Here is a 12,992-nt window from a genome sequence, read left to right as displayed (position 1 = left end):
CCGCAAGGGACCAATCTCTGTGTGTTTATTTGAATTCGATTGGCGCCTTGAAGCTTCGTGCCGCAATCGTAAATGGATATGGCTTTGAATACTTCAACTCTGGTCACAACTCCGGTCGAATTGCCGCCGTCGGAGGCGCACAATCTTTCAGGGCTTCTGCCACTGGTCATTCCAGCCATCATCGCCATCTTTCTTTGGACTCGCAGAAATCCGTACGGTGAGCCAAGGATTGGCAAGTCAAGATGGTGGTCCCTCATCCCCGGCCAAGTCCCGATGCGGTTCGAAATGGACAAGTGGGCTGAACGTGGATACCGAAAGGTGAGGAGTTTGCCCAAATACCCACACAAATGCTGAGTCTGGGAATAGTTCCACAAGGCGTTGAACAAACCCTTTGTGACAAAGGTTTTTGGCAGAGACTACCTCTTGATGCCACCCGAGTATCTTGATGATGTGAGGAAAGCAGACGAGCAGAATCTCAGCTTTGCCCACTGCTTCAGCGAGGCCTTCAACGTCCCCGTCTCTGCCGGAGATGTCTACTCATCCAACCTGATGCCTGATGCCGTCAAGAAATACATGAACCCGCAGTTGCGTGAGTACTGAGTTCCTCCATGCAAACATGCAACTGACACGGGAACAGCTTCGCTGGTGGAAACGATGAATGCTGAGTGCGATTACATACTGTCGACTGAGCTGGGAACCGCAAACGAATGGACAACAGTCCAAGCATTCCCCACTTTTACGGGTATGGCGCATCGCATTACCTGCGCCATCTTGCTGGGAAAGGAGCTGGCACGCAACCACGATTTTGTCCAGACGTCACAGAGCTTCAACCGTTCTCTGTTCATTAGCGCAATCCTCATCAACGGCGTCGCGTTGGGCCCTTTGAGGAACGTTGTTGCGTGGTTCGCTGCCTTCAAGCACCGGAGCGATCTGGCACGCTGCACCAAGCACCTAGTGCCCAAAATCGAGAAGACGCGCGCACAGATGGATGAGTATGATGACGCAGTCAAGTGGATGATTGAGCTCGCCAAAGATGACCCGGTCGAGTCCAAACCGCAGCGCATGGCGTACCAATTGATGCATCTCATGTTTGCCGGTAGCAGCGCTCCCGGCGGGCTGGCGGTGCAGATGGTGTACCAAGTCCTGACGAGTCCAGAGTACCTTGAGCCGTTGCGGCGAGAAATTGCGAGTATGCTCCAAGAAACGGGTGGATTCACGGCCAGCTTCCTGGCACGAACTCCTCTGCTGGAGAGTTTCGTCCGCGAGACCATGCGGTTGTATCCCACCGGAGTTGGTGAGTAACCAAGGAAGAGGTATGCGAGTTGTGCATGCTGACCAAGACCAACAGTGTCCGTCACACGAGCCGTCATGAAAGAACCCTTCCACTTCCACGACGGCTACACGCTCCCCGCAGGTTCGCGCTTCGCCTTTCCTATTCACGCCATCCACCGCGATCCGGACAACTATGAGGAGCCGTTGACTTTCCGGGGCTTCAGGTTCGCCAATCAGGTCCCAGGGAAGCCAGAGATCAACGCCTCGACTGTGGACAAGTCGTTCCTTACGTAAGAAAGCGCTGAGTGGGTAGCTGAAACGTGAGTCGCTGACGGATTGCAGATTTGGCTACGGCCGACACGCCTGTCCGGGCCGGTTCTATGCAGTGAGGCTGGCCAAGCTCATTTTCGCGAAGCTTCTCCACGAGTACGACATGGAGTGGGCCGAAAAGACGACACGTCGACCACCCAACATGTGTATAGAAGTTCAGAACGGGCCCAATATGGATGCCAAGGTGCGGATGAAGCGGAGGAAGTAGTACCTAGCGGAGTACCAAAGAATAACTACTGTCGCATTGCACCTTGATGGATATTGTCGTAAAATTGTACCCGGCGACCGAGCACGCATCGGCGGCCGAGAGCACGCATCTTGTGAAAGCCAAAAGATGACAGATCCCAACGTCGTCTGAAAGGGCGGCAAACGCAGTGAGCGATGATGGAGAAGAAAGGAGAGCAGTACCAAGACTTGGTGCCACAGGCTCCGGAGCGTAAGAAATATGCCCAGGCGAAAACAGGCTTTGTCGCGCTCGCTGCGCTGCTGCTCACTGGATGGGCTGCAATGGGCGCGCCTTCGTCTTGGTCGCGGCTCTGTCCAAATCACCACAACCCGGTGCACGAAGTTCTTAGCGCAGTCCCGTTGATTGGTACGTTGACACCTTCTCCGAGATAGTGATGTTGGCGCTGATGATTGGAAGACGGGCACAACGACTTTCCCATTTACATTCGCGCCTTTTACTACAATCACATTTACGGCAAAAATTTCAGCGAAACGGAGGAGCTGGTGGGGCAGGTTGACTTTCCACGGTTGAAGCAGAGCGGCCTGCGCGGTCAGTTTTGGAGCGCGTACGTCGAGTGGTGAGTTCTTCTCCGTCAACCCAATCCTACAATCCTCAGGTAGTTGACGCCCATGTGCAAGTCCGCATAACGATGGTCCTGTCGAAGATCAGGAGACGTACTACGAGCCGATGCACCAGACACTCCAGCAGATTGACCTGATCTACCGGCTCATCGATGCCTACCCATGGCGTCTGCAACATGCGGATTCCGCGGCCGAAGTTTGGGCGCAGTTTGCGGACCGGAGCGGGCCTCAAGGACCCATCTCCAGCCTCATCGGCGTCGAAGGTCTTCATCAGGTCGCAAACAGCGCGTCGGCGCTGCGGATGTACCGTAGCTTGGGCGTTCGCTATGTGACGTTGACGCACAGCTGCCACAACCGCTTCGCCGACAGCTGCAGTCCCGCGGAGCCGCTCCACGGCGGGCTTTCGGCCGCAGGCCGGGACGTAGTGCGCGAGATGAACCGTCTGGGTCTCATGGTCGATCTTTCCCACACATCAGCGGCGACACAACGCGATGCCCTGAGCCTGTCTCGCGCCCCCGTTGCCTATACTCACTCGGCGGCCCGCGCGCTGTGCGATCACCAGCGCAATGTCGCCGACGAAGAGCTGTTTGCGCTCAAGGCCAACGGTGGCATCATCATGGTCAACTTCTTCCCCGGATTCGTAGCCTGCGCTCCGCGCGCCGAGCTCAAGGACGTCGCGGACCACATTATGTATTTGGGCAACTTGATCGGCTTCCGTCACGTCGGGATTGGGGCTGATTTCGATGGCATGGGCTTCGACCCTGCGCCTGAAGGTCTTGAGGATGTCGGAACATACCCCGCGCTGATAGCCGAGTTGCTTCGTCGTGGAGTGTCGGTCGAAGATGTGCGAGGCGTGGCGGGTGCGAATGTGCTCCGTGTGCTGGCCGAGGTGGAGAGTGTGGGGGAAGAGTTGGTGGATGCCCGGGCCGAGCCGCTGGAGGACAGGGTCAAGTCAATTTTCTAACGGTAAAATACGCGCTTACCCATCAAATACTCTGAAATAAACACATTATGATCTCTACCTATTATTGGCCTCCGACGTTTTTCCCCAACACCACCTTAGAACTCAACTGGTCCCCACAACACATCTCAACCACGCCTACAGCCTACCGCAAACACCACCGCCGATGCAGTCGCCAGTCCCGCCGCAACGTACAGCACGCTCCCGCCCGGATGGGCGCTCTGCCAAGCTCCCAGCAGCGGCGCCGACGCCAAACTACCCACGCCTTCCGAGATCGACAGCGCCGCCACAGCCAACGAGTCGCCTGGCCGCCGGTGCACCAGGTGGGCTTTGACAAATGAGGGAGTGGCGAGTCCCAAAGCTGCGGCCGCAACAAGAGGGAAAAGCGCCCATGCTACCGATGCAGCGGCCAGCGCACACATGGCGGCAATCAGCACGGCGAGCGAGACCAGCGCTGCGGGTGCATCGCGCGCGGGCCGAGCGAACCACGCGGCCACCACCAAGTAGAGGGCCGACGAGCCCGCGGCAACCGAGAGAATGAGTCCGTTTTGTCCTGGTGAGAAGCCGAAGCGCAGCGTTGCGTGCACCATCAGAGCGGGAAACATGTACGAAACGGCGGCATTGTAGAGCAGCATGGCGCCACCATGTGCGGCGATGACGCGGTCCGAAGCCAGGTACAGTGCTGGCTGAGCCAGTGCCATGACGGCGCTCATCATGTTGTTGGGCCTGTTGCGTTCGCCTTCTTGGTCGTGGCCGTTGCTTTCTTCCTCTCCTTGTTTGTCAGGGCCGCTTCCCCCCAGTCGCCCTACGACCGCCAGATATACGGCCGTCAGCGCGAAGACAGCGAGGGCGGCGGCGAAGGAGACGCGAAAGTCGGACAGCAGGGCGGCGAGAGCAGGGCTCAGGGCCATTCCGGCCATGTACAAGGCGAGCGACGCCGACATCATCCGGCCAACGAGACGCTGGTCCTCGGCGCGGGCGTACAGCCCGTTGAGGGCCATGTGCAGCGTGTTGTCAGTGGCCAGGCCCTCTAGGATGCGCGCGCTCAGTCCCAGGGCGATGCTTTTGTAAAGGACTGTTTGTAACCGGGAGTCAGCGGGCAGTGAAGAGTGAAGATGAAGAAGAGGAAGAAGGAGAAACACACCTCCTGCCGAGAGCACCACGACGCTTCCTGCCCGCAAACCCACCCACAGCGCCAGAGCTCCCCGCGTGGGCAGCCGCTGGTAGATGCCCACGGCCACCAGCCCGCACACGTTGGCAATGGTTGTTGCCAATGCCACAGCTGAGGCATACGCCGCCTTCTCCTTGTCGGCGCACCGCGATGCGTCATGGCACAGGATGTGCGCGTAGGCGTACACGGTTGATGCGGCCGTTGCGGCCATCGCGCATGATGCCAGGAACGATACGGGCATCGCTTTGTACCCTGCTGGTATTTCGGCCGTTTTGGTTTTGATGCCTGGATCCACCTCCTCTTCCCCTTCGCCCCGTAGAAGCGGGTTCCTCTCCTCGTCAGCCATGGCTTTGCTGTCCCTTTCTTGGTAAGTCTTTCGTTTGGACAGAGAAAAGCAGCCAAAAAATCAATGGAGAAGCGGTGCATCCAAGCGGAGTCAGATAAAGGTCGCTGCTGCTGGTCTGCCTTACATTCTTCTTGTAAAGTCGGCCTGATCTGCAGTCGGTACCCGAGCGCCCAGCATTTGCTTCCTCAAAGACACAGTACTAACTGACTTCGTACAAACAGTACATGTTTTCTGTTACATTGGTCCGTTCTCAAAAAAGATGCTTGCCATCCTGATTGGCTCTAAGGAATAGCATCAAGAATTCCACGACACTGATCGAATTTCAGACGCAGAATGCTTCTACGCCTTACGAATTCCTTTATTTTCATACTTGTTTCAAGGACGCTCGACTTTAAATGCGCGCGAAACCTCCTTCAGTGCCCAATGGTGGGCGCGCTGCTCATGACTTTCTGTATCGCCGGCCGTGCCAGCATCAGGTCGCTCCAGCGCTTAATGTTCGGCCAATCTTTGATATCCACGCCAAAGAAACCAAACATCCATGGCATGGCGAACGGGAAGTACGAGAGATCTGCCAGGGTTGGTCGATCTGGCAGCGCTACGTAGTATTGCCCGGGCAGGCTCAGCCGGGCCTCCAACATGTTCCAAGCTTTCAATGTGTTGGCGTGAAGCCTGGGAACGTGTTAGAACTGACTGCCGAGCGATGAATTGCGGTGGAACTGGTGAAGCTTACTTTGCGCAAGTCTTGGGCATGGGTTCGGGATTCTGCCGAGTGGGATATCCTCGCAGGAAGTAGAGCCAGTATTTGGCGGTTGCCCTACAAGCCGTAAGTATTCATCGTTATCCATCTTTGTGTCCTCCAATGAAGATGAGAAGCACAGAAACTCAAGCGTACCCAAGGCCTGCAGTCTGGAAAGCAGTCCACGAGAGGACTTGGGCCTTCTCCCACTTGGTCCGGCCGGCCCACACGCCTTCGTGGTCGAACTTGGCCGCCAGGTACTGCAGACAGGCGGTGCCCTCAAAGACAATGATTTTTTCGCCCGTCACATCATCTTGGTCCTTCAACGACGGAACCATACGCTCGGGATGCACGGCGTAGAACCACTCATCCCGCGTGTCGATGACGGAAAGAAGGTGCGGTAAACCGAGCTCCTCGGCAAAGATTAAAGGTTTGATGTAGTTGATGTACGATGTTTGGTCGGCTGGTTGCCGAGTTAGCTTGTGAGTCGTGGGTTTTTGATCTCCGTCTTCCGCTTTTTCCATGTGAGTCAAGGATTGTCGGTACCTTTGATTACGTAGAGTATGACTCTGCCGTCGTACTCAACATCTCCAATCACAACTTCTCCATTTTGCGCAGGCTTTGTCGTTGAATCTGCCATATTTTTCCGCTGATTGCTGCTCTGAAGAAGTATCTACTTCCGTACTGACTCTTCTTTATATGGCCTCGATTTCAAGCCATCAAGCCAAGTTCGGTACCCGACGTGTAGAGTTTACACAGGAAAAATTCGAAAAGATGTCACAAATTATCAATCAACAAACAGCTTGGAGCAAGCTGACTCCGCAATACTGGTTCAGACGTACAGTCTCATGTTGTACAGAATGAAAGGATAATATAATCATGACAGACCGCATACGCCCAACCAACAACTACTTCCTCACATGCTTTTCCCCCATATGTCCAATCGACAGACTCTATCTGCGGTGTTCGCTCCCTTTTCAACCCAGACTGGCATTCGAAGCTGTCACTTCCGATGTCCTAATGTTTCCGCCGTCTGAAAGAGACGTAGGTGTCAATGCTGGGCATAATTTGACCACCGATGGGCCAGTCGACCGGCTTGCCAACACGCTTGGGTGTGAACTTCATCTCGTAGTCGACAATGAATTTCGCAAAGACTATTTTGGAGGTCTCCGTAGCCAGGAAGCGTCCCGGGCAAGTCTGGGTGCCGTAACCGAAACTAATGAGACAGGTTAGCTCGACGTCAATTCTACAAACCCTGGTTGGTTGGGGATCATTACGGCAGATATGTGCGGCTCTGGGTCACAGACTTGACCTTGACTGTGTCGGTCTCGGCGTCGTAGAAGCGATAGGCGTCGAATTCCAGAGGTCGGTCGTAGTACTCGGGATCTCTCTGGATGGCCAGCGTCGGGAACCCGATGAGCGTTCCCGCTTTGACGACATCGCCGTTCGACAAGGGAATATCCACGTCGACCTTGCGTTGCAGAGTGACTCGAGCGATGTCAGCATATTTGCAACTGCATCCACAGGGCGTACGGGGAACTCACGGGCGGTAGGGGGGCTGAGCCTCAACGTTTCGCGCAGGAAACTGTCGAGCTTTGGCATTCTGGCAGCCGCATCCTTGTTCCAGCCACCGCACTCTTTGACAGCAGTTTCAATCTCTTGCCTCAATGGCTCAAGGTACTCCGGGTAGCCGAGGACGGACAGGATGAGCTGCGACACGACGACGGAAAAGAGACCCGCAGCGGCAAAGGTCAAAAACAGCTCCTGGTCGACGATACGGGCGAATGGCTTCTCCGTGTCGCTGTCCTTGGCGCTCTTAAGAAGACCGTCCAGCATGGAGAAGTTCTCGCTCGAGTAGTTCTCGGCCTGTCGCCGTCTGAGCTCCGGATACACGAACTTCCTGACTTCGGCTTGGTGCTTGCGGATCTGGCGCCCGCCTTTGGAAAGCCAAAAGTACGGCACGCGCATGAACGAAGGTACTGCGAAGAGAGGTGCGTTGAAAGATGTCACCTCCTCCGTGTAGCCTCGGGCGTGGTGGATGTACTCGGGGTCTGCGGCCAGCTCGGGACCGACCATGACGGCGGCTGTCACACGGTGGATGATGTCCAGAGTGGCGTCCCAGAGCATGACAGTTCTCCAGCCTGAGATCATTTTTCAGCTCTGTGCTCTTCCTACTGAGGGGTGATACTTACCACGGGAGTTCATTGGCGGCGCAATACGCTCCTCGATTGCGAGGTCAGTCTGATCGGCAATGTATGTCGTCATGCTCGCTCATGAATGTCAGCCTTGAGCTTCCAGTCTTCATCAGCACATTGAACACATACGAAGGCTGAAATTGAGCTGCGATTTGACGGCCTTTACGTAGTCGCGCTGACAGACCATGTCGCCGACATGCAGATTCCACATGAAGTGCTGTCCAAAGTCAACTCTGGTTCCGGAAGTTTGGGAGGTGGATCTACCTCGTCAACCACTTTGAGGAAAGACAGTTTCTGCAACGGCTGGTTCTTGATGTCGTCGAATAATTCCGGAGGAAGGATGTGAATCAATTCGTCGTTTATCCAGGTGGCCCAAATTTTCTTCTGCTTCGTAAACTTCCGTTTGAAAGATTTGTGAGCACAATCCACTTTTCTCCCATCTTGTTGGAACATACGTTGGCGTAGCCGTCGAAGACGACATTGTTCGGGTCCAGATTGAACTTGGTCATCATGGTCCGCCGAAGCCACCACCCACAATCTCCGAGAATAACATGTTTGTTCCCTTTCCGCTCGATGAAATCGTAGAACGGGCCCATACCGAGGATAAAAAGAACAATCAGGATACACAAGACGGCGGTGGGGCGCAGAGTCCCGAACAATCCCAGAGTCGCGCCATCGGTCAACGGGAGGACCTGAATTGTATGCGCCCGCGTCGAATTATCCAACCACGCCGAGGAGTCCATTGGTATACTCATCGTTTGAGCTGGACTGTGTTGCGAAGCATCAAAGTTGAGTACGTAGCAACTGCCGCGTTATATGCATCAACACGAGTCAGCTCTTTGACATCGGGGACCGAATCCTGGCCAATATCAACATGCTGATACGCTTTAGTCCATGGACGTCTTGAAAACCACCCAAGTTGTAATCATACTAAACAATGGCTTCCATCTGCTGTCTTATGTCTGTTTGCGCATCTTGAAAGGTAAAACTAACTCATGCCACTGCTGCTGAGGCACGGACCGGCTTTCACGCACCGGCATGCAGTCGGACGCCGACCAACACTGACCGATGATGCTATATATGTTCTGGATTGACAGTTGAAGGTAGTCCGGAATCTCAATCGATCTGGAAGCTTTTTCGATCTCAGTTCCAATCATGGGTGCCCTGCAAGAGTACGACACGGAAATGCTCTACATTGAGCCATGGCAAGACAAGAAAGAGGCGCCATACTACCGCACGGACCCCGATCCGGGCTTCGAAGTCAAGAACTACGACTGGAATCCGTACAAGGTGTCTGTAGCAGACTGTCGTCCCTTGAAAGACAAATTCACTCTGGACGATCACGCATTTACGTTTGTCGATGACCCAGAGGGCGGCCGGCCAGAGCTGCTCCAAGCGATCCGCGATATTGAGACTGAGACCATCGAGCGCGACTATTATGCGGCCGTGGAAGCGCTAGTAAAGCGCAGGACTGGTGCCGAGAAAGTCATCATCTTCAACCACTCCATCCGGAAGCGGGATCCCGCCGAGGGCTTTTTTGGGAGGGCTGGAAAGCAACAGCCGGGAAGAACGGTAATGCGGAATCTCGTCACTCCCGATTATTTTTTGTTGTGATTTAATTCTAACGTTTGACCGGGGACGCTAGGTGCACTGTGACCAGTGAGTTTCTCCCTTGCTGATTTTCGTCTCATCTTCTTTTCAAAATTGACGGCAATCCCAGAACACCCAAAGGCGCAATTCGCAGAGCGCGCCAATACGCCGGCGAAGAAGCAGAAGACCTTTTGAAAGGCCGATTTCGCATCATCAAGTACGCAACCCCGAAAAGAAAGACAAGACGTCTCGGAGAACTTGTCAGCGAAAGCATCTCTTACTGACATATTTGCAACGTAGCGTATGGCGTCCAATCAACGGCCCGGTACAAGACTGGCCGCTGGCAACCATGGACGGTAGCTCGCTGGACGAGGCCAACCTGCACGCCACGGACCTGTGGAAGCACCAATTCCAAGAGCTGGGTTCCACGTACAACATCAGCCACGGGCCCGGCCAGAAGTGGTACTATTTGGGCGGCCAGCGAACAGATGAAGCTTTGCTGATCAAGATTTACGACAACAAACCGGACGTGCCGGCCAAACGTAAGCTTCCCTCCTCGTTCTTCGGCCTTTTGGGATGAATCAAGTGACGCTGATGATTTTTGTTCGTAGTCTGCCCGCATTGCGCGTTTGAGCATCCGGCGACGAAGCCTGACGCTCCCCGCAGAGAAAGTATCGAGGTTCGGTGCTTGGTTTTTGGAGGTAATTGATGCTGTGCTGGGCGAGTGAAGATGGATCCGGTTCGACTCCAGACTGAGTGGAGAAAATACAAGCGCATTCGCCAGAGTCAAATGAATAGATATACGAAAATCATTTATGCATCAGGGAAAAAACTCGCAGTGTAAGAACAGAGCTGGTTCTTGTCACTGTCGCGCTCTCGTAGTTGTGTCGAACGAGTACTGGCTGTGCATCATGTCCCGACGCACCAAGTGATAACTGAACTGCTGCGAGAACTTTGCAATATCTTGGTGGTGAATTTACCAGTGTTGCGTCCAAAGTGTTCAGAGAATTGATCATTGTCGCGAAGTCAGCTGCGGAAATGTCGAAACCGGCTGGCACAATGCAGTTGTGTCGCAATGTTCTGTGCATGACGTCTTACTTCGCTGTCCTGAGCCGTAACGAACACTTCCCTTGATCGATCGAATGCTTCAACCGAAACCTTTCACTCCCCTGGCAGTCTGGACAGTTCGCTTCAAATGGCCGTCCTGACAAGCAAGTGAAGGCGGAGAGATATCCGTAAGGACTGCAAAATACCTTGCACAAGACTTGTTCCTTCTGAAAAACTCAAACACTGTGGTTTCTGTATCATCTAAAAGAGTGTGCACCTGGGTCCGGTATCCAGGGAAAGTTTCAGGAGCGGTAACTGGGTGCCTCCGAAGGCCAGATCATGCGTATTTGCAAGGAGTATTCAAGAGCGGAGGAAGTAAAACGACAGCGGCGGCAGCGACGACATGCGGCGAGCTCGATATGACGAATATTCGAGAGGTGGTACGTCACAGCGATTCCATGCTTTGCGGTAACAGAAACTGGTGGCTTTATCGAAAACGGTGGAAGTGAAGCGAAGGCGATGGCGCCAGTTACGGGCGACGAGCAGCGATTGCTGCAAACGATTCAGAGACGAAAATTAGTTAAAGCCAGATGAGATGCAGTCGCGGCAGAGCTCATTGACCGGGGAAACCAGAGGTTATGGTCAACATATTGTTGAGAAGAGGACGCGTCAAAACAACTACCTGGAGATAACCACGTCGGACGTCACCTCGCAGCGGGCTGTTGCCTCACAGCCTTCCTAGACCTCCATCACTCTCCAACTGTCAAAGCACCGCAACCAAGTCGTCAAACAGGAGCATGGTTACTTTCCGCAGTTTCTTCCCCGTCAACTGCATCTCGATATCGACTTGACCGCGAGTCTTGTTCTTCTCAAAGAAAGACGTACAATCTGCCAGTGCAACTGACAAGTGGATTCCCTTTCCTGCGGTCGCGTCGCTCCAAGGCGGCGGCATGGCTTGGACAATGGGCGACATTCCCGTCCCCGCGACGCGGCCGGTTCAAAAAAGTCGCGACGTGACGACGCACCGCGACACCTCATTGTGCCTAGTACTTCGTTGTTTCTATCGCGTCTTGCCTCGACGCGTCCTGCCCTCCAGTTGCTCATCAACACTTTTCGAGGCACAAAAGGCGTCTCGCTTCCGAGTCGACTTTCTTTGGTGCTTTCTGTCTTTTGGGGCCTACGTCTGACTTCGTCGTCTCCGCGCCCTTGCTGAACTGATCCAGCGATGGACGTGGCATGGTAAAGAGGCTGGAAGAGATTGGACGGTTATGGTCCCGATTGCAAATTTGAGTTGACTGAGACTTGTGTTGGCGCTCGTTGCTTGCTGTCTTGGGCTCCCATGGGACTTCGGGGGGAGCTGGTGATGTAGGCTAACGAGAATTGACGTCCACCCCTAACAGCGCAGCCACTGAGTCGTACAGCACTATACCAGTTCTTCAAAAGCTTTCGCAGTCAAGCTGGATTGGTGCAGAGTCGGTTGCGGAAGATGCACATGGCCGATCAGGAGTACGGCAGATCAGATGACGTTCTATCTCCTTGGCCCACCAACGGGCCCAGTTTCATTGCTCTTTCATAAACAGCACCATCTTTCTGAGACCTTTGTTCTCGTCCTCAAGTAATGCGATACGAGCCTCGAGTTCATTGGCCTTTTCCTTCAGTCCCCGAACCTTTTTCGTCAGCTCCTCTTCGCGTTGTTTCTTTTTCACGCGGAAGCGCGCAGAAGCGGCGTTGTTGCGTCGGCGCTTGTCCTCTGCCTCTACCACTTGTTGAATGTCCTCCCCCTGCACCGACCAGGAACTTTCGCGCTGCAGTGTTTCGATCATCCGGAGTGCATCTTCCCAATGTTGTGCGGAGGGTCCGATTTCATCACTCCAGGCGGAGGCTGGCGGCGAGTGTTCGAAGAGATCGTGCGGTTGGTTCAGCTGGTGGTCTTTCTGTTGGGTATCAATGTGGTCCAGTTGAAGACGGTGAACAGCCCCTATATCTCAGAATTTAGTAATCTGAGAGTGACTGGTTCAATGCGAAATGAATTGCAGCGACAGGGATGCAAATATAAATAGAGTGTTAGTGTTTACCTAATTCGGAAGTCTGTCTTATCCTCCATTGATCGCGCCTGCCAGTTGCCCTCTGATTTATTGACTGCTGAGCAAAGTCCACAAAGTGCTCTTGCGATTCTCCAGTGCATTCTCGCGGTAAGTCCGGATCCCAGTTTATGAATAAAGCGAAGTCGTCGTCAATGCTCGCGCCGTCATGAAGGCGGGGGATTTCCTGGCCAAGATTTGGCACGCCCGGTAGGCAGCCATCGAGTTCGAATAGACTGAGTATAGATATTTGAGACATTACGGCTTTGGCTCTTCACTATGATATCAGCGGTCAGCAAAAATATGAGAGGTGGTGTTGTAGGATGCGCATTAGTCATGTCCACGCGCCGGCACCCGACCGAGTACCGCTTTGGGAGATCTGTGGCATAAAGGGTCCAGCAACCCAACTGCACGATGAGAAGTCCGGGAGCAAGACAGAATCCGTGTAACGAGTGA

At 54.2% G+C, this 12,992-nt stretch overlaps 7 protein-coding genes across 7 annotated transcripts; 3 read left to right on the top strand and 4 right to left on the bottom strand.

The window, feature by feature from the left end:
* Window positions 1-72: 72 nt before the first annotated feature.
* Window positions 73-1,851, top strand: J3D65DRAFT_662438 (putative cytochrome P450; the record flags this gene model as incomplete). Its single annotated transcript, XM_066802629.1, has 5 exons — window positions 73-318; window positions 367-589; window positions 638-1,294; window positions 1,349-1,562; window positions 1,615-1,851. 5 exons carry the CDS (start codon window positions 73-75, stop codon window positions 1,808-1,810), a joined length of 1,536 nt encoding a protein of 511 aa, XP_066651045.1. The 3' UTR covers window positions 1,811-1,851.
* On the top strand, window positions 1,704-3,388 carry J3D65DRAFT_143840 (renal dipeptidase). Its single transcript, XM_066794024.1, has 3 exons — window positions 1,704-2,194; window positions 2,246-2,405; window positions 2,467-3,388. The coding sequence occupies exons 1-3, from the start codon at window positions 1,984-1,986 to the stop codon at window positions 3,371-3,373; spliced, it is 1,278 nt and encodes a 425-aa protein (XP_066651044.1). The 5' UTR covers window positions 1,704-1,983; the 3' UTR covers window positions 3,374-3,388.
* A 75-nt stretch (window positions 3,389-3,463) lies between these two features.
* J3D65DRAFT_143793 (uncharacterized protein) lies at window positions 3,464-5,104 on the bottom strand. Its single transcript, XM_066794023.1, has one exon. It carries the CDS (start codon window positions 4,885-4,887, stop codon window positions 3,499-3,501), a length of 1,389 nt encoding a protein of 462 aa, XP_066651043.1. The 5' UTR covers window positions 4,888-5,104; the 3' UTR covers window positions 3,464-3,498.
* Window positions 5,105-5,243: 139 nt separating this feature from the next.
* On the bottom strand, window positions 5,244-6,263 carry J3D65DRAFT_681037 (putative glutathione S-transferase GliG-like protein; the record flags this gene model as incomplete). The annotated part of the gene is made up of 4 exons (XM_066803727.1): window positions 5,244-5,556; window positions 5,618-5,701; window positions 5,780-6,086; window positions 6,170-6,263. 4 exons carry the CDS (start codon window positions 6,261-6,263, stop codon window positions 5,301-5,303), a joined length of 741 nt encoding a protein of 246 aa, XP_066651042.1. The 3' UTR covers window positions 5,244-5,300.
* A 154-nt stretch (window positions 6,264-6,417) lies between these two features.
* Window positions 6,418-8,712, bottom strand: J3D65DRAFT_662436 (cytochrome P450). Its single transcript, XM_066802628.1, has 7 exons — window positions 8,274-8,712; window positions 8,003-8,214; window positions 7,948-7,963; window positions 7,816-7,864; window positions 7,168-7,764; window positions 6,901-7,111; window positions 6,418-6,839 (listed from the first exon to the last, which is right to left on the bottom strand). Exons 1-7 carry the CDS (start codon window positions 8,571-8,573, stop codon window positions 6,641-6,643), a joined length of 1,584 nt encoding a protein of 527 aa, XP_066651041.1. The 5' UTR covers window positions 8,574-8,712; the 3' UTR covers window positions 6,418-6,640.
* Window positions 8,713-8,973: 261 nt separating this feature from the next.
* Window positions 8,974-10,149, top strand: J3D65DRAFT_662435 (uncharacterized protein; the record flags this gene model as incomplete). Its single annotated transcript, XM_066802627.1, has 5 exons — window positions 8,974-9,390; window positions 9,464-9,477; window positions 9,539-9,625; window positions 9,709-9,950; window positions 10,020-10,149. 5 exons carry the CDS (start codon window positions 8,974-8,976, stop codon window positions 10,115-10,117), a joined length of 858 nt encoding a protein of 285 aa, XP_066651040.1. The 3' UTR covers window positions 10,118-10,149.
* A 1,815-nt stretch (window positions 10,150-11,964) lies between these two features.
* On the bottom strand, window positions 11,965-12,795 carry J3D65DRAFT_687682 (uncharacterized protein; the record flags this gene model as incomplete). Its single annotated transcript, XM_066803847.1, has 2 exons — window positions 11,965-12,433; window positions 12,531-12,795. 2 exons carry the CDS (start codon window positions 12,793-12,795, stop codon window positions 12,015-12,017), a joined length of 684 nt encoding a protein of 227 aa, XP_066651039.1. The 3' UTR covers window positions 11,965-12,014.
* Window positions 12,796-12,992: the final 197 nt, after the last annotated feature.

Source organism: Phyllosticta citribraziliensis (assembly GCF_038025025.1).
Source record: "Phyllosticta citribraziliensis strain CPC 17464 chromosome Unknown J3D65scaffold_13, whole genome shotgun sequence".
Lineage (NCBI taxonomy): Eukaryota > Fungi > Ascomycota > Dothideomycetes > Botryosphaeriales > Phyllostictaceae > Phyllosticta > Phyllosticta citribraziliensis.
This window is presented reverse-complemented; position numbering and strand designations above follow the sequence as displayed.